Source organism: Puma concolor, chromosome D4 (assembly GCF_028749965.1).
Source record: "Puma concolor isolate L17-30 chromosome D4, mPumCon1.1.hap2, whole genome shotgun sequence".
NCBI lineage: Eukaryota > Metazoa > Chordata > Mammalia > Carnivora > Felidae > Puma > Puma concolor.
In genome coordinates, this window is record NC_141679.1 from 27,000,442 (window position 1) to 27,020,097 (window position 19,656).

General features: G+C 35.9%; 1 protein-coding gene across 3 annotated transcripts in view; it reads left to right on the forward strand.

The window, feature by feature from the left end:
• NAA35 (N-alpha-acetyltransferase 35, NatC auxiliary subunit) overlaps positions 1-19,656 on the forward strand; it is a 102,309-nt gene that overhangs the window by 59,104 nt on the left and 23,549 nt on the right. For all 3 annotated transcript variants that reach the window (XM_086685118.1, XM_025931563.2, XM_086685119.1), the window contains exons 12-14: positions 6,673-6,851; positions 10,924-10,983; positions 15,522-15,628. In XM_086685118.1, the coding sequence (XP_086541244.1) occupies positions 6,673-6,851; positions 10,924-10,983; positions 15,522-15,628 (346 nt within the window). The remainder of the gene's footprint in view (positions 1-6,672; positions 6,852-10,923; positions 10,984-15,521; positions 15,629-19,656) is intronic.

Here is a 19,656-nt window from a genome sequence, read left to right on the forward strand (position 1 = left end):
AAGCAGTGGTAAAAAAGTAGTACATATATGTTTGGATAACAGGTATTCAATGCATGCGTGTAACAATGTTAGCTGTAACAAGCACCATTTGAAAATTCAGAGGAACCTTTTAAGGATTTCAAACAAATTCGACTTTCAGTATAACTGCACCTAAAGTACTTAAACACAGGTCATCAGAACGTCTATTTGTCATAAACTTTTGAGTTTATTGTTGGGACCACATAAATCAATAAAGCCCGGATAACCTTTTAGAGATCCCTTAAATATGGCCACAGTTGCATTTAAGCAACCAGGGCTAAAGAAAAATATTAATTCTTTTAAAACAGACATAAAACGGAATTATCAACTGAGAGGAAAAAAAAGGTAAATAAAAGTATAATACTGATAAAAGTAAATACGTAGTTATATTCAGAATACTCCAGTTCTGCAATGGTGATGAGTAAATCACTTGTAACTGTAGTATGAAGGTTAAAAGCATTAAAAAATATCTGTACCTACAGTAATTTAATGGATCCACATTGTGAAAAGATGCTGATTGTGACATCAAAAACGAAATGGGGGTGGAAGTTTTGTTATGTGTTTGAAGTTATTATCAACTTAAAATAGACTGTTACATATATGTTTTTTGCAAACCTTGTGGTAACCACAAAGCAAAAACCGATAGTAGAAATACAAAGTGTAAAGAGAAAGGAAATCAGAGCATATCATTATAGAAAATCACCAAATACCAATGGGAGAGAACAAGGATAAAAAGGAACATAGGAATTACAAAATAGAACACAATTAACAAAATAACAAATGGTAAGTCTGTAACTGTCAGTAGTTACTTTAAATGTAAATGGACTAAAATCTCCAATAAAAAGATAAAGATTGTATAGTTAAATGTTTCTTGGTTTTGTGTATCTTTTAAAAAACCAGCTGTTAATTTCATTGATGTTTTCTGTTATGGGGGGAATGGGGTCTCCATTTATTTCTGCTCTGGAGACTTGCTTTTTGTTGTATGTAAGTGGGGTCATACAAGATTTGTCCTTTTTGTTTGCCTTGTTTCACATAACATAATGTTAATCATTTTATAAAAGGAAATCATGTAGACAAGAAGTGCAGCATCACTTAACAAATCCTTAGCAGCTTCTGCATTGTTTCTAGAATTCCTTCCAACTTCAGAGCATCCAAAACTTGTTTCAGGAAGTCTACACTGTCTGTGTAACCTTGGGGAGAGATGTCTGAAAAATGATATATTATCTCTATCTCTTGACTAATATATTTCTGGATCTTTAATTATGGCATCTAATTAATTTTAGGATAATTTAGGTTGTTAAATTAAAGTACATTGTTACTGTAAATCTTTGACCTAAGAACCTTGTACTATTTGTAGTACTTTTCTGCTATTGATAATGACCAGTTATCAAACAAGAATTTTAGTAATCTAAAACACTCTGATCCAGTGTGCTGTATGTTTTGAAAGTAGCAATTAGACTTTATTACTTTGTTTTTAAAAGAGTCCTAGTGGGAGGGGAAAATCCTCTTATTTGGCATTCTTGTACTAGGAAGCATTTTATGTATGAAATATTTTAACTGGAAAACCAAGATAATTTTTTGTACATCTGCAGACTTGGAACATCGGAAAAGAGACTAGAAGTATCTGGTTTGTCCAGTTCAAATCAGGAAAACTTGATTAAGCATAGCCCACACTGGGTGGAAAGTAATGTGAATTACCTTTTTTTCAGACTCATTTAGTAAAGGCTCTTCAGGTTATTTTAACAGAAGACAGTGTGAGGTAAATTGTGGTAGAGAAGATACATGATGTATAGTGAGAAAATGTTAGAGCATTTTATTCCAGGAGAGGTTTGGATGTGGTAAAACTTCTTGTAACACTTCATAGGTTAGGTTGACATGAAACCAGGTGCAAACTCCCACCTTACTCTTAGCCCCTCTCCTGCTCAACTGCTCTCTGTTCTGAGCAGCTTCTTCAGTCTTTTCTACCTCAGCACTTCTGTTCTTCTCTGTTCAGATGGGTTACCATGTCTATAGGACAGTCACAGAGTTCTTATGCATGAGATTCGGCAACAGCTGAGACATAAAAATAGTTACTAGGAATCATTTAAACCATTAACGAGGACTAGGTCCAGAGAAATGGGGGGTGGGGAGAAGAGTTTAAATATATGTGGAAAATGGAGAGAAGCATACAGGTAACTTCTAGCTTTATGCATACGGACTTTGTCCCCTTTCTGTTCAGATGCATATATTTTTACTCCCTGAGAGTGGAGAAATTACAACTTGGAAAGTTACAGTGCCTTATGGAAAAAAGAACAGGAACTATATTCTCTGTCCTCTAGGCTTTTGATATGCTTGGAATACTTTTTTCTGACTAATATTTTACTAATATCATTTGAGTCTTTCCTTAGATTTTACTCTTGTCAGTCTTTCGTCTAATTTTACCATGGATTAGATGCTCTTGTTACATCCTGAGCTTATCCACACTGAATTAAATTTGCTTATTGTATTTGTCTAGACCCGTGTTTCTCAACTGGGGCTTCCTGGGACATTTGGCAATGTCCGGACCCATTTTTGGTCTTCCCAATTGTGGGGATTCTACTAGCATCTAGTGGGTAGAGGTCAGGGATGCTGTATGTTGCATTTTTAAATTTGTATAAAAATGTAATGAAAAATATACTGTATGTGATATCCATTTCCCATTAATATTTCCTTCTTTTCATGGTAGTGTAGACTTTCATGAGTGGCTATATCTTCTAAGTGTGGTTTAAAACCTTAAAATATGTGTATTAAGAATAAGAATATTGGGGCACCTGGGTGGCTCAGTCGGTTAAGTGTCTGACTCTTGATTTGGGCTCACATCGCCATCTCATGTTCGTGGGCTCAAGCCGTGCATGGGGCTCCACGCTGAGCACAGAGCCTGCTTGGGATTCTCTCCTGCCCTCCCTTTGTGTGTGTGTGTGTGTGTGTGTGTGTGTGTGTGTGTGTGTCCGTCCCCCTCCCCTGCTTGTGCACTTGCATGCATGCTCTTTCTCTCTCAGAAGTAAATAAATAGGGGCACCTGGGTGGCTCAGTCAGTTAAGCATCTTGATTTCGGCTCATGTTATGATCTCAGTGTTCGTGAGTTCAAGCCCCACGTCAGGCTCTTGGCTGATAGTGTGGATCCTGCTTGAGATTCTGTCTCTGCCCCTCCCCTCTTTGCACTCACATGTGTTGTCTGTCTCTCAAAATAAATAAGTAAACTTAAAAAAATAGTAATGAAAGTAAATAAACCTTAAAAAGAATATTTCTGGGTAATAATTTCAGATGAAAATTAGCATGCTTTCAGGGAAAATAAGGATAATAAGGATAATGTACTATTTAATGTACTATTTATTACATATTTAGATTCTGTGCATTTATTATTAAATCCCAAAATGTATTGGTATGGTAACAAAGCTTCTTGCAGCATCCTCATTACTACATTTACCTTGGTTTTAAATGAAATGTTGTAAATGAGAAATTCCAACTGTTCTTTATAGTGGTAACAGTCTTTCATTTTATTTTGAGTATGCAAATCTTGTCATTCAGAAAGCATGTATCCATTGCCTATAATAAGCCAGGTATTTCGGTGTTTGGGACACAAGCCAGTTATTACTTTCAAAAGAACCAGGGAGAAATGACGTAATCCCACGTGGATTACACTTAGCAGCCTTTGTACACAATACTTGGGGGAGGACTAAGCAAGAGAGGGAACTGAAGCTATCGCAGATCTCTCAGGCTAAGAATAAGGGGTAGACTTTATAGGCAGAAATAGTTACTGTCTAAGTAAAGAGGCATAAAGAGCATGATACTTCCAAGTCATTGTGCTTGATTATAGTTTATGGTGCTTAGGGAATAGAGTGTGGTAAAAGATGATTTTCAGAAAAAAGTAAAAAGAACTGTGACTGTCCGACAGATACAACAGTGAACATGTGTTTAGGATTTTATTAAACTCATTCAGTGAAATAACTAGATAGAAAAGTTTTAAAACTTTCAATTTTATATGAAGCATCAGAATGTTGAAATAAATTATAATTGGAGGCAGAACTCTTCTGTAGAGTTGGGAGGAAGTCAGGTGAATCTTTGCATGTCTTCTGTCAGTTACCTACCATTTGTAGATTTGTAAAATAGCTGCCTTGAATTAATCTGACAATGCATAGTTTTCCATTGGAATACAGATTTTTTTTTCCCTACAGGAGTGACAGGAAATTGTAAAGTACCTTCCAGTGCCCTGTCAGACACTTTGTACTGTATATAACAGGGAGTCAACAGAATTTTTGGATTAGGAGAATGAAATCAGGTTGTAATTTTAGATAAAACAATTGACGTGGCAGCATATAGGATTAATTAATGAGGGAACATTCAGTGTAGGGGAATGAGTTAGGCTTTTATAGTGGTAGTAAAAGTGAAGAGTGGGGAGGGGTGTCTGGTTGGCTCAGTCAAGTGTCTTGGTGACTCTTGGCTTCAGCTTAGGTTATGATCTCATGGTTTCCTGAGTTCAAATGCCGTGTCAGGCTCCACACTTGTGAGAAATAAGCCCACTGATCCAATAAAGGAGGGATGCAGAGACTGGGAGCACAGTGAAGTGAGGCTTTAATCAAGGTTCCTGCAAGAACTGGTGTCTGATGGACAGGCACACTCGGAGCAGTCACAGCAGACATTTTATCTCCTAGCATGTAAGTCCCTCCCTTTGTTCCTCATTGGCTGAGCACTACAGAGGCTACAGACTTACCCAGACATGGCCTTTGCCCATGTAAGGCAAAAAGTAGTCTGATTAGAGCAAATTTATTCCCTGAGGTGATGCAGAGACTTTCAGTGCCCCCCTCCCTTTGTTCTATGGCTCATGCTCATGAGCAAAAATAAGCCCACAAAATGGAGAGGCGAAGAACCAGAAGTGAAATGTCTAAGGGTTTGGGACTCTACTGTTGGGGTGGGGGCTGGGGGAGGGGGGTTCATACATATTTCCAATAGTCTGTAAACCTACCGTTAACTAGACAGCACAGCTTTTATTTGGTATTTCTGAAAATGAATCATCTCCCTCACTTTTCACACACTGACAGCGTGGAGCCTGCTTGAGATTCTGTCTCTCTCTGCCCCTCCCCCACTCACACTGTCTTTGTCTCTCTCAAAATAAATAAGTAAACTTAAAAAAAAAGAGTGAAGAGGGGGGATGGTCAGTGGATGTTAGGATGTAGACTACTTTAAGACTTACGCACTGATTAAATAAAGCAGACAAGGAGGTTTCTGGCCTAAGCAATTGTAAGGGCAGTGGGTCATTTTACTGAGAAAGGGACTACAAGGAATATAAAGAGATGCAGTGTTTGGGGCAAGATCATGGCAGTTTTTGGACATGGGCCTTTTGACATGAGGTGGGGAACCAAGGTAGAAATGTCCATTATACAGTTAGAAATCCGATTTGGAGCTCAGAAGAAAGATTGTGGGCTAACGATTTTAGCCTGGAAGACGTTAGTTAAACTGAAATTTATATAACAATAAATACCTTCAACCAGGGAGGACTTAAGTATGGAGGAAAGGAAGAAGGCCAGAAACCCTGGAGAACATCTTTATTTGCTTGATACTCAGGAATAATTATGTATGTCACAGAGCGTTATTATGATTTGGTTAAGTATCAGTCTTGCTTTTAATTTTAATAATGATGCTTGCTTAGCTTAATTTTATCTTTCATTAACATCTGAAGCTATTTTATTTTTTCTTAGTTTATAGCCTGTTTGTAGTACAGCAAGAGAACTTTGAAACCCAAATTCTTTTTTTTTTTTTTTAATTTAAGCTTATTTATTTTTGAGAGAAAGAGACAGAGCATGAGTGGGAGAGGGGCAGAGAGAGGGAGACACAGAATCTGAAGCAGTCTCCAGATCTGTCAGCAAAGAGCCCGATGCGGGGCTCAAACTCACAGACTGCAAGATCATGACCTGAGCCGAAGTCAGATGCTTAACTGACTGAGCCACCCAGGCGCCCCTGAATCCCAAATTCTTAATTCTCACTTTATATACTTCCTCATTTTAGATTACAAGTTGACAGAGACTTAGTTTGGAGCCTTGCGCTAGTGTGAAAAGTGGTGTCACCAGTGGACAGAAAATGGGAAAGAGGAAGTCACCCTTAGGTCTTTTGTAATGGGTTATTTTCATTAAAGCACTGTGAATTTCTATAATTAATGTCAGTGTCAAATGCATTCCAGATTCATTGGGGTGGGAGCTAAGTTTGCATTATTATTATGTAGCTAAGTTTGAGTTGATTCTGCTGTTCAGTAATTGAAGGGAAGACAGCCAAAATTTATGTTCCCATTTTACCTTTTCACAATCTCATAGTTAATACAGCATTGCCTTTTTTTTTGAGGGAATATATTCACCCTATTTTATCTCATTCATGACTTGTAGTTAATTTTGAGGTAGCAACCCCTTTCCATCACTACTACCGATTACTTGTAGATGGGAAGTACAATTTTCAGGTTATTAAATCTGCTTATCTCATTTTTAAAAATGCACGTGTGTAGATATGTGTAAATTATAAAATTCATTTAGAAAATACTGTCACAAGAATTTGCAGATGCTTTTGAAATTGGCCTCTTTTCGTATTTACTAGTATTTGAGGATTAAAGTTCAGCAAAACATTGAAAAATCTTACTTTTTTTCTTTTTAGATCATCCAATTATGATGGGTTTTGAACCCCTTGTTAACCAGAGGCTACTTCCACCTACCTTCCCTCGATATGCAAAAATAATTAAAAGGGAAGAAATGGTCAACTATTTTGCAAGATTAATAGATAGAATAAAAACTGTTTGTGAGGTGGTCAATTTAACAAATTTACATTGTATTCTGGTAAGTACAAATCTCTGTTTTGGATTATGATTTTGATTGAACAACAGAACAGTTTATCACTTTTTAGACTGTCCCATGGATAAATAATATTGTTTGCTTTCTTTGATAGCTGGAGGATTAAGTGTTGTAAGTGTATTGTGTGTATTTTTCTATTTAATCTTCACAAGGATTATATACTATCCATCTTAGAGATTAAAAGACTGAAGTTTAGATAATTCACCCAAGTTTGAAGAATGGGGATTTAAACCCTGGATTCTGTCTTCAAAACTTTTGTGTGTATACACATACGTATGTACATGCATGTATACATGTATATTTTCATATAAAAATTAGATCGTGGTGCTTGTTAACCTGCTTTCATCACTAATCTCTATATCATGAACATCTTTCTTTTCATGTCAACAAATAAACATATTTCTATATTATTCAATTGGCTACATGGTATTCCATTGTAAACATAGATCACAATTTTTTCCAGTTCATTCATATTATAGTGAGGCCCTTTTCAGCGTTTTAATGTTATAAACGATACTAATGTGAACATTTTTGTAGGTAGACCTTTGTATCGTCTGCTTCCTTCTTCCTTAAGTTATAATCCTAAACCATGAAGCTACTGGGTTGAAGAGTATATACATTTTTACATATTTTGGATTAATCTTCTTTATGGGTTAAAATATAGAAAAGCAATGTTAGGAAGGTAGAAAATATGCAGAATAATACTGTTGTTATTTAGACATAAGCACACTAATTTATTTTGCACAACTCTGCATAGAGATACGTAATTCCTAGCCCATGTCATTTTCCCTGTGAGGTCTTCCTTGTTGGTTCTAGGCTGCTTCTGTTCCTGTATTCCTGGAGATGATTATTATCTCATTTACATTCCTGGAATTGAGCAGCAGCCTCTGGAATATATTTTTTTCATGGTCAGCAAAGATTTGTGCTTTTGTTTATGCTTTTTCTTGTAATAACTTTGTTTTCCCTTCTAATTCTTTGTCATTAACACCAGTATGAGTCTTCATTGCTTAGTGAAACTTCCCCTGTTTGTGTCTTTGTTACCCCATTTCTGTTTGCTTTTTTTTTTTTTTTTGTAGTTTTTTCCTTATTCTGTCATAAGAATCATGGAATCTTAAAGGTTGAAAAGATCATAGACATAACCCAGTTCATTTTATAGTTCATCGTATAGGTAAACAAAGTTAAGGCTTAGAGGGCTTGTAACCAAAATAGATGATTGGTTAGTGGCATATCAGGAGTTAGAGACTTTCTTATTCTTCTGCTATATCTCCTTTTTTGATTCTTAATTATGTAAATGTATATTTGTGTTCAGATTAATTGTAAGATTTTTGAAAAGAAATTGATCAATGTGAGTTGGAATAAGAATAATGCAACAGTTGGAATTTGACATTCTGGCAGAAAGTTATGGATTGCCTTGTCAGAAAGTTGAATGCTGAATGACACAGCATAGCTGGGGGAGTCAGGCCTGCACTTCCAGCACTGGACATGAAGAGGGCATAGAAGGAGAAGAATCTGGCTCCCTGGAGCACTTGGGACAGGAATACCTGTTGTGGGATGAGGGGAGGTAGGGAGTAGTTGAGTCTAAGAATAGAGGAAAAGATTAAAGTGAGAGGGAGAAGGAACCAAACAGTCTGGTAGTTCTGCCTAAGAAACCGGTCACTGTTCAGATAAGGAGTACATCTCAGTGGAAAATTGGGAAAGGACATGAGCATACACACTGAAAAGGAAGTAAATGTGAAAAAGGTAGAACCTTACTAGTAATTGAAGAAATGCAGTTTATAATAACTAGATTGAAAAGTATAGCAATATTTAATGTTGATGGAGGGAAATAGTAGCTCTCCTATACTCCTGTGGCTGTCTCTCTCAGAAGTTTTAAAAATAGTGTATATCCTGACCCAGCAACTCCCATTCTAGAGATTTAGCATAATAAAATCATCTAAGATATGTTGCGAAGATGAACTAAAGAGGTATTTGGTGCGTCATCATTTGTAATCTTGAAAAACTAGAAACACTGGTGATACCACTATCCATCCTATGGGTATGTGTAGAATATATGCCACAGTGCTGTTAAAAAGCATGTTATAGAAAAATACTGACATAAGGAAATGTTTGTGAATGTCAAGTCCTGTTTCAAAAATGCTTTACCCATTTTATACATTGTCACACAGAAGTGATGGTCAGACACAGCGAAGTTCAGTTTTTCAAATACTGGAATAACAAATATCAAGATGTCAGTTATGACTGTAGTTTATGGTCTGCATGTTTCTGCATTTTCACATGGGTGAATATGGGTGGGGCAGTTAAATAAATGGATTAACAGTTTGGGAGATGTGGTTGACTGTAGAGAAAAGATTGGAAAGGAACAGAGTAAACACAGGGGGATAATAAATTAAGAGACCGTTACTGCAGTTCAAGGGAGAGAGAATAGAAGGATGGCAGGGAGGTGACATGAGGTTGTCAGAGTTAGAGCTATGTATGAACTAAAATTGATAGCATATTGGTGATGAATTAAAATATGGGACATGAGAGAGCTTTCAGGAAGGCCCAGGGTTTCTGACTTGCAAATCTTGATACACACTGGTGCTGCTTACCGAAATGGGGAAATTCAAAGACCCTTAGTCAACTGAGGGTCTTAGTAAGGCCGATTTTGAGGTACGTTTGAACTATTTATGTAGAGATATTGAATTAGGTATTGATTATATGGATAGAACTTAGAAGTCTGTGTTCAATATATAATTTTGGAACTATTACAAGTAGTAATCAAAGGAAGCATGAATACAGAGACGATTGTGAGGGAAAAAGTATATAGCTTGAGAAAAGAAAAATAGTCTGGAACTAAACTTTGAACCTACAGAGCAGACTGAGAAGTGACCACAGAGGAAGAAACTCATGGAAGTCAGTTAAAAGGTTTTTCAAAAAGGAAGTCCTGTCACATACTGCTGAGAGGTCAGATGAAAGAGGTGAATAAAGTCCAAAACAGATGTTGATTGGATTTGGTGTCAGACAACAGTGGTGACTAGAGTGAAGAGCCAGGCTAGCGTGTGTTGATGAGGGGGGCCTTTGAATAAGGAGAGATGATGCAGCCAACTCCTTTAGAAAGTTTGGCTGAGAAGGCAGTGGTTAAGAGTGAAATGTGGGAGCATGTGACAGTATTTTTCTTTTTAAAGATGGGAGAAAATTTTACTTAAATGTAGGTGGGGAGGATATGGCAGAAAGGGAGAACTTAAATATCAGGGGAAAACAAGGATGGATTATTGACCATGTGTAATGTTCTGATAAGACCAAAAGGAATGCAGTGTGTAGTACAAGTTGGGGGTCCTCCGTTGTTAAAGTGGGCAAGTCAGTAATAACATTCAGAGGCTGAAGCAGAGGATTGCCTGCTGGATAGATGACTTAATTTTCTTTGTAATGTTAAATGGGAGGACATCTGTGGTGGAGAACATTCACTTTGAAAAGTGTGAGCAAGGCATAAAAGTTAATTGTTAAAAAAGTGAATTGACTAGAGAAACTTGGTAGGATTTGGCAGAGCACCCCTTTAAATTGAGGATCATGAGTCTGGAAAATACAGAAAAATATGAAAATGATAGGTAACTACTACCCTATATAATCTACAGAAGTTAACATTTTAGTGTATTTTCTTAGCTTTTTTCTTTTATCTATGTATAAACCCATATATAATTTTCTAAGCATATCTTTCAGGAACAGTTATATGAATCCAGTTGGCCTGGTTACGTGGTATTTATTTCTGTGAAGTAGGAAGTAAACTTCTACCATTAGTTAGGAAATTATTATTGGTACTATTATTTTCATGGTGTGCATACATAATATTTGTATACACAATTGACTATTGTTCAGTTAAAAAAAAATTAGGCTCCAAAATCCTCCATCGTCCTATTGATACAATTAGACAATTCCTATAGAAATGATTCTTAGCTCTTTGTCATATTTTAATTCTACTAGTATTTAATTTGCAGAAGGTCTGATAAAAATTGCATGCTAAATAAAACATTTCTGGCTTTTATTAATCTATTAATGACATTACTTTTTCTGTGTGTATCAGGATTTTTTCTGTGAATTTAGTGAACAATCTCCTTGTGTTCTTTCAAGATCTCTATTACAAGTAAGTTCTACATAGTATTGAAATACTTCTTTAAACATCAAATTATTTGTGTGTCGACATTGTTTTATTGATTGCTGGAACAAAAGTAGATGCTTTTAAAGGATGTTCAACAGTTAGTGTTAAATTTTTGTGATAGAAATATTGGAATATTAGACATTCACCAAGACCATATGCTGGACTATAAAACAAACCTTAATAATTTAAAATCAGTTGAAATCATACAAAGTATGCTCTCTGACTATTTTGCAATGAAACTAGTAATCCATAAATATTTTCCAAATATTTGGAAATTAACACACTTCTAAACAACCCTTGAGCCAAAGAAGAAGTCTTGAGGATAATTTGAAAATATTTTGAACTGAATAAAAATGAAAATATAACATACAGATTCTGTGGGATATAACTGAAGCAGTGCTTAGAGGAAAATTTATAGGATTAAATGTTTATATGAGAAAAAAAAGAAAATGGTTGCCAGAGGGGTTGGAGATAGGGGAATGAGTGAAATAAGTGAAGGGGATTAAGAGATACAAACTTCCAGTTATAAAATAAATAGGTCACAGGGGTGAAAAGTACAGGATGTGGAATATAGTCAATAGTATTGTAATAACTTTGGTGACAGATGGTAACTGCACTTGCCATGGTGAGCATTTCCTGGTATATAGAATTGTCGAATCACTGTGTTCTACATCTGAAACTAATATAATACTGTATGTCAACTATACTTCAATTAAATTTTTTTAAAAAGAAAGCTCTGAAAATTTAAGCTTCTGCTTTAAAAAAAAAAAAGAGCAAATGAAACTCAAAGCAGGCAGAAGAAAAGAAATACTACAGATAAAAGCAGATATCAGTAAAATAGGAAACAGGTAAACAGTAAAGAAAATTAATGTAACTAAAATCCTGATTCTTTTGAACATATCAGTAAAATTGAAGAACCTCTAACCAGGCAGAACAAAAAAAAGAAGGTATAGTACAGATGAATAATATCACAAATGAAAAAAGAAAGGACCACTGCAGACTCCAAAAGGGTCTGTAAAAGGATATATGGGAAATATTATAAACAACTCTGTGTCCATAAATTCAAAATCATAGATAAAATGGACCAATTTCTTGAAGGACACTATCAAAACTCATGAAGAAACAGAGAACTTGAATGATCCTACATCTGTTAAATTGAATTCATAGTTTAATACCTTCCAACAGAGAAAATTCCAGGTCAATTCTGTACAGTCTGTTCCAAAAAATAGAAGAGGCAACAATATACATAATAAAGCCAGCATTATCTCAGTAGCAAAACCAAAGACATTAAAAGCATGGAAAATTACAGGCCAGTATCCCTTATGAGCATAGATAGAACCACCTTAAAGTATTATGATATCAAATTCAGCAATATATAAAAAAAAAAAGATAATACATCATGACCAAATGGGCTTTATCCCAAAAATGCAAGCCTGGTTCAACCTTTGAAAATCAGTCCATGTAGGGGCACCTGGGTGGCTCAGTCAGTTAAGCGTCCGGCTCTTGTTTTCGGTTCCAGTCCTGATCTCCTGGTCATGAGATTGAGCCCTACTTTGGGCTCTGCAAGGAGTATGGAGCCTGGTTGGGAGTCTGTCTCTGCCCCTCCCCTGCTTGCGCTCACTCTATCTTTCAATAAACATTTTTTATTTAAATTTTTAAATTTAAATTTATTTTTTAAATGTGTTGTTTAAATAAACATTAAAAAAAAAAAAACCAATGTAATCCACCATACGATCAAAGTCTCATGGGGCGCCTGGGTGGCTCAGTCAGTTAAGCCTCCAACTTTGGCTCACGTCATGATCTCATGGTTCATTAGTTAGAGCCCTGCGTCCAGCTCTCTGCTGACAGCTCAGAGCCTGGAGCCTGCTTTGGATTCTGTGTCTCCAGCTCTCTCTGCCTCTCCCCCACTTACACCTTGTCTCTGTCTCTGTCTCTGTCTCTCTCTCTCTTAAAAATAATAAACATTAGAAAATTAAAAAAAAAATAAAGTCTCAGTACATTCAGGAAAAGCATTTGACAAAAGCATCCATTCATGACAAAAACTCTCGTCAAAACTAGGAATAGAAGAAAGCTTCCCTTAACCTGATATAGGGTATATACAAAAAACTTGCAGCTAACGTCATACTTTGTGATGAAAGATTAAATCCTTTCCTCCAAAGATTGGGAGTAAAGTGAGGATGTCAGCTCTCTCACTCCTCTCTTATTCAACATACTACAGATGGCCCATGACTTAAGATGGTTCAATTTATGATTTATCGACTTTGTAACAGTCTGAAAGTGATGTCCATTCAGTAGAAACCATACTTTGCATTTTGAATTTTGATCTTTTTCTGGGCTAGCAATGTGTATTATAACACTCTCTCCTGATCCTGGGCTTGACCAGCAAGTTGCAGCTCCCACTCAGCTACACAATCACAAGGGTAAACAGTCTGTTTAACCATTCTGTTTTTCACTTTCGGTATCGCAGTCAATAAATTACTGGAGGTATTCAACACTTTATTATCAAATAGGCTTTGTATTAGATGATTTTGCCCCACAGTAGGCTAATGTAAGTGTTCTGAGCACATTCAGAGTAGTCTAGGCTATAAGCTATGGTGTTCGGTATGTATTCAGATGTATTGAATGCATTGCAGCTATTCAACTTAAAATGGGTTTTGGGATGTAACCCCATTATAAGTGATGGAGATCTGTATTGGAAATTTTAGCCAGTGAAAAAAGGCAGGAAAAGGAAACAAAAGGCATACAGCTGAACAGGGAAGAAATCATCAGCGTTTTATAGACATTATTTTCTGTGTAGAGCACCAGAATTTTGAGAGAAGTTCCTAGACCAGATGGGTGAGTTTAACAAGAGCACAGGATATGAGGTCAATATACAAAAAACAATTGTATTCTTATATACTTTCAGGGAACAATGGGAAGTCAAAAATTTAGCAGTACTATTTACAATAATCTCAAAAAAACCACAAAATACTTAGATATAAATCTAATACCTGTTTGTAGACAATGCAGAAAAACTAGAAGTATTGGTGAAAGAAGTCAAAGACCTAAATAAATGGAAAGGTATATACCTTGTTTGTGGATTGGAAGAATTAATATTTTTAAGATGTTCTTCCCAAAATTGTTCTATAGATTCAAAGCAGTCTCAATAAAATCATAGCAGGATTTTTTACAGTGTTGCAAGAACAATTGGACAGACATATGCAAAAAAAATTGACTTACAATGCATCATAAATCTAAAATGTAAGACTATAAAACTTTTACAAGAAAAGACAGGAGAAATCTTTGACTTTAGAAGGCAGAGTATTCTTAGGTATGACACCAAAAACACAATTCTTAAAAAATGGTCAGTTGATCAACTTAAAAGTATAAGTCTGTGGAAGATACTGTTAAAATGAAAAGAGACTACAGAATGGGAGAAAATATTTGCAAATCATGTGTAGCATAGGACTTGTATTATACAAAGAAATTTATAAACCTAACAGAAACAGACAACCTAGTTTTTTTAAGATATTCAACATAATTGGTACTAGGGGTATGCAGATTAAAACCACAATGAAATACCACTATCTTTCTTTTCTCATATCTTTTAAAAAGAAGAAAGAAAAACTGATAATACCAAGTGCTGGTGAGGATGCATTTACTGATAATTCCATGAAGTGCTACAACCACTTTGTAAAACAATTTGCAGATTCTTAAATGTACAAATCCCACTCCTGCTTAATGTTTACCTAAGAAAAGTGAAACCCAGTTTTCTCATGGAAACCTGTATGCGAATGTTTATAGCTATTTGTTTCATGATCACCCAAAACTGGAAACAACCCAAATGGGTTAGGAAATCAAAGAAGGGATAGTATAGGAAATATTAAAATATGCTGAGGTCAGTAAGGGGAGAAAATGAAATGCAAACTATTGTTAAATAATTTATTTTAAATTTAATCATTAAATAATTTTTCCAATTTCAGGAAGTGTGTATTCCAAAATGTTCATTAGAGACAAAGTTTGTCAACTAAATATTTATAGCCATTTGCTGTTTAATAACTTATGAAGCCCTCTTTCTTATATATTAGCTTATTTGACGTATTCAGACTAGTCATTTCATTTTGGGGTTTGTTTTTTTAAGTTTATTTATTTTTGAGAGAGAGGGAGAGAGAGAATTCCAAGCAGACTCCTCACTGTCCGCACAGAGCTGGACACAGGCACAATTATGAACCTGTGAAATCATGTCCTGAGTTGAAACAAGAGCCAGCTGAGCCACCCAGGTGTCCCTGGTCAGCTCATTTTGACTAGTTCACTATTATTGCCTTTGGCTTGAGAGGTATTTTTTCTTTATACACCTTCATCAGAATACATCTTAAATATAGATTAACAAGTAATAACCCATTGTGGAGGTAGCGATTCCTTGATTTCCACCAGGTTTTTATGCTTTAATCTCTTCTGTTGTGTTCATGTCACAGTAATGACAGTTATATGTACAATATGTCAAGATTTTGACAGCATTACTAATACATAACATTTGTTTTAAGACTACTTTCCTGGTGGATAACAAAAAGGTCTTTGGAACCCATCTCATGCAAGACATGGTGAAAGATGCACTTCGGTCTTTTGTCAGTCCTCCGGTGCTCTCCCCAAAGTAAGTACTGTGAGACTTTTCATAGTGTGTACATTTCTTAAAAGCCCCAGGTCTCTGTGCTCGTTTACAGCCAAGGCATAAAAACTGTTGGAATCACATCTTCATGCAGAAAATAAAAATAATTCATAGTAAAATTAATTGATTTCTGCTGCATATTGTTTAGATTTAAACTGAAGTTTTTGTGAAGTTGACATTAGGCTCAATATGAGAAGAAAACCTTACAAGGAATTATCAAATACAGTAAGTTGCATTGATTCTTACTGTGTGCAAAGCACTGTGTTAGGTAAGCACTTTGGGAGTAATTATAAAAAATCAGATAAGGTCTCTTAATGATCTGAGTCTAGATAAAAATAGAAAATGCAGATAATTATTTCTTAAATTATGTTCTGATAGAAACATGTTGCTTTAATAAGAGGCTGGAAAGGATTTCATACAGCAAGAAATCATCATTTGTGTTGGCATTTTAGAAAAGGAATAAAGCTTTTCCAAAGGGGACGGAAGAAAGGTGTTGTTATTTCTTAGCAAAGAAACCAGCATGTCTAAAGACATGAGCATATGAATTGTGTATTTTAGGAACAGTTAGTGGTTCAGCATTCAATTTGTTGAATAAATCATGCCACATCTCACATAAAACTTTTTCCTCTCTTAACTTGGGTTTCTCAGAAGCAGATCCTGAGACTTAGAAAGTGTTCCCAGGAGCAGCGCCTGGTGGCTCAGTCAGTTAAGCGTCCAGCTCTTGACCTCAGCTCAGGTCATGATCTTACACTTCATGAGATCAAGCCCCTCATTGAGCTCTGCACTGGCAGTGTGGAGCCTGCTTGAGATTCTCCCTCTTTCTCTCTCTCTCTCTGCCCCTCCCTCCCTCCCTCCCTCCCTCCCTCCCTCTCTCTCTTTCTTTCTCTCTCTTTATAAATAAATGAACTTTAAAAGAAAAAAAAAAAAAAGAAACTGTTCCCAGGAGAAACCAGCGGTGTTTTCAGCAAGTGGGACATGCAAAGGAAAAAAAACCGTGCAGAGGTATACTTCAGGGAAAGTAACTCTGGTTATGTCCTGGTGGGAAGCTCTGGAGATAGTGTGGGTAGCACCTCAGAGTTGTTAGGGATAAAACAAAGGAGCCTGAGAATTTACCCACATACGAGTCCATTAAGGACTGACTCTGGGAGGAGGTAAATTCCCAGGCAGCCTTAGTGTTGCTTATATTCCCTGTTTCATTCACAGTAAAAGCCACAGTCCTTATGATTGAGCCTAGGAGGTCCCATACACTCTGGTCTAGACTCCTGTCCTGATGCCTCTCTGGCCTCATCTCTTACCCCACTCCCCCCATCAGCCACACTGCCCTCCTTGCTATTCCAGGAACATACAGGCTCACTCTCACCCTACAACCTTTACACAGAGTCTGAGGTGGAGGACATTTTACTCAGAAATCCCCAAGACTGACTGCCTCACTGCCTTCAAGTCTGTTTAACTTCATCTCAGTCAGGACTGCTTTGATCAGACTGTTTAAGAAGTACAACCTCTCCCCTGCCTCAGCCCAGCACTGGGCTGTATGTAGTTCTCTCTCCTGTAACAACGATCTTCTTACCTGCTGTATAATTTGCTCCTTCACTGTGCTTACGTGCTGTATATATACACTACATAATTCTTCATTGTGTTCATTTTTTATTTCCCTCTCGTCCTCCCCCCACTCCCGTTAGAATATGAACTCTACAAGGTCAGGGCAGGTCGTTTTGGCTCTTTGTTCACTAATGTATCACAGGTGCAAGAACACTGTCTAGCACACAGCACATGATGAATCTTTGTTGAATGAGTGAATAAATAAATGGCAGTTGGATGGTTAAGATAGTTTGGATGGTTAAGATAGTTTGGGACTTACGAGTTTTGAATGCTTTGGTAAAATTTGGTCTTTATGGTCAGTGAGGAAGTGCTCAGGTTTTTAGGAGGAAATTAGCATAGGATAGTATGTATTTTTTTATGGTGCGTAGTTTTTAACAGGAAACAAACTGGTAGTGATAAAGGAGGCAAAGTGTTGAGGTAGGCTAATTCGGTACTACAGGCAAGAAATGATAAAGGATTAAACTCTGGGATTATAAAGAAGACAGACCTGAGGAACATTTCAGAGGTAAAATTAATAGGACTTGACAACTGATTCAGCAGGGGAAGGAAAGGAATAAGAAGGTAAATAAGTTGCTTTAAAAAAAAAAAAGAAACCAGAAGCTGGTTGTTTATATTATTATATAATATTATGTTTATATTATTATATAAATATATGGTTGTGTTTGAAGTTTAGACAGTGCATAAAATGTGAAAAATAATAAAAATCCCCTGAAGTCTTAGCCTTGAGGTAACATTTTGATGACCATCACTATAGATCTCTTAGATCCCTTAGATCTGTGCTACATAGATGTATGATACACATTTGACTTTATGTAAATGGGATCATGTTAAACAAGCTGTTTTTATCATGAACTTTTAATTACTTTTTGTGGATTGCTTTCTTAAAATTTTTGTTTTTAAAATTCTTTTTTTTCCCCCACTCAAAGGTACATCATGAATTTGTGTTTCAAATGATCTGATGTAGATCCAATTAATTCTTTATAATGGTTGCCAAATATATCATAATGTGAATGTATTCTGTGCATTGGGGTTTACTGGATGGGGGCATGTGTACTTATAGTAGATTTTACCAGATTGCATTCTAAAAGATTGTAACAATTTGTATTTCTGTTAGCAGTATATGAGAGTGCACATTCCCTAACTCCTTTTAATTTTTTCCAGTGTGTTTAGCAGGAAACAATATCTCATTGTTACTTTAATTTGAGGATTTAATACAATATTTATTGAACATTTAGAAATACTTTTCTATGAATTGTTTATATCCTTTGCCCATTAACTTTTAAGTGGTTTACTTTTTTGGAAAATTTATATGAGCTGTTTGTACATTATGAGTATCTAATATACATTGTTAAACAATAGTATCTATCATACAGTATATAGCTCCTCATAGTATACAAGTCCTGACTAAATTATCTTTCAACTCCTTCATTTGTGATAGGCATTGCAGATTTTTTTTCCTTTTCTTTTGCATCACAATTTTTGCCTTCTGTGTGGTAGTTTTTGCTACTAAATTTTATCCAATATTTTAGGTTTCTTGTTGGAGGTAAATCGCCCCAGCACATAGGTTGTACCTTTAGTCACTTCCAAAGATTTTTGTTCAAGGTTTTGTCCAAAGATTTTTATTCTTGTGCATTTAAGATTAAGTGGTGTGAAGATAGAAGTTCAACCTGATTTTCCTTCTAGGTAGTCTGTTGGGTGAACATCACATACAATATAAACCATCATTTCCCACTGGATTAAAAGAAGACCACCTTTATTTTACTTGGAAATCCTTTATGTATTGAAATTTTTTTCCAGTTCCAATGATAGTGTTTTCTTTTTGTTTTGTTTTTGATGATTCTTATTATTGTGGCTTTGTCTTAAGTTTTAATATCTTGTTAAGACATGTCCTCTGGCTACATTCTTTTTCAGGATTTTGTTGGCCCTTCCCTGGTTAACCCTTTATTGGGCGTGTGGTTTGCAAATATTTTCTCCCATTCTGTAGGTTGCTTTTTCATTTTGTTGATTGTTTGCTGAGCAGAAGCTTTTCAGTTTGACGTAATCCCGCTGCTTATTTTTGCTTTTGGTGCAAAACCAAAAAATCTTGATCCCCTATGTTTTCTTCTAATACACCAGAAACTTCAGATCTTACATACAAAAGTGGGTCTTTAATCCATTTTTATTTGATTCTTGTGTATGGTGTAAGGGTCCAATGTCATTTCTTTTACATGTGGCTGTCCAGTTTTCCCAGTATTACTTATTGAAGAGTCTGTCTTTTCCCCATTGTATATTCTTGGCTTCTTTGTCAAAAGTTAATTGACCATATATGCATGTTTTTTTTTGCCCCCTAGGCTCTCTATTCTGTTTTATTGATCTATGTGTCTGTTTTTATGCCAATAATATTCTGTTTTGAATACTGTCACTTTGGTAGTATA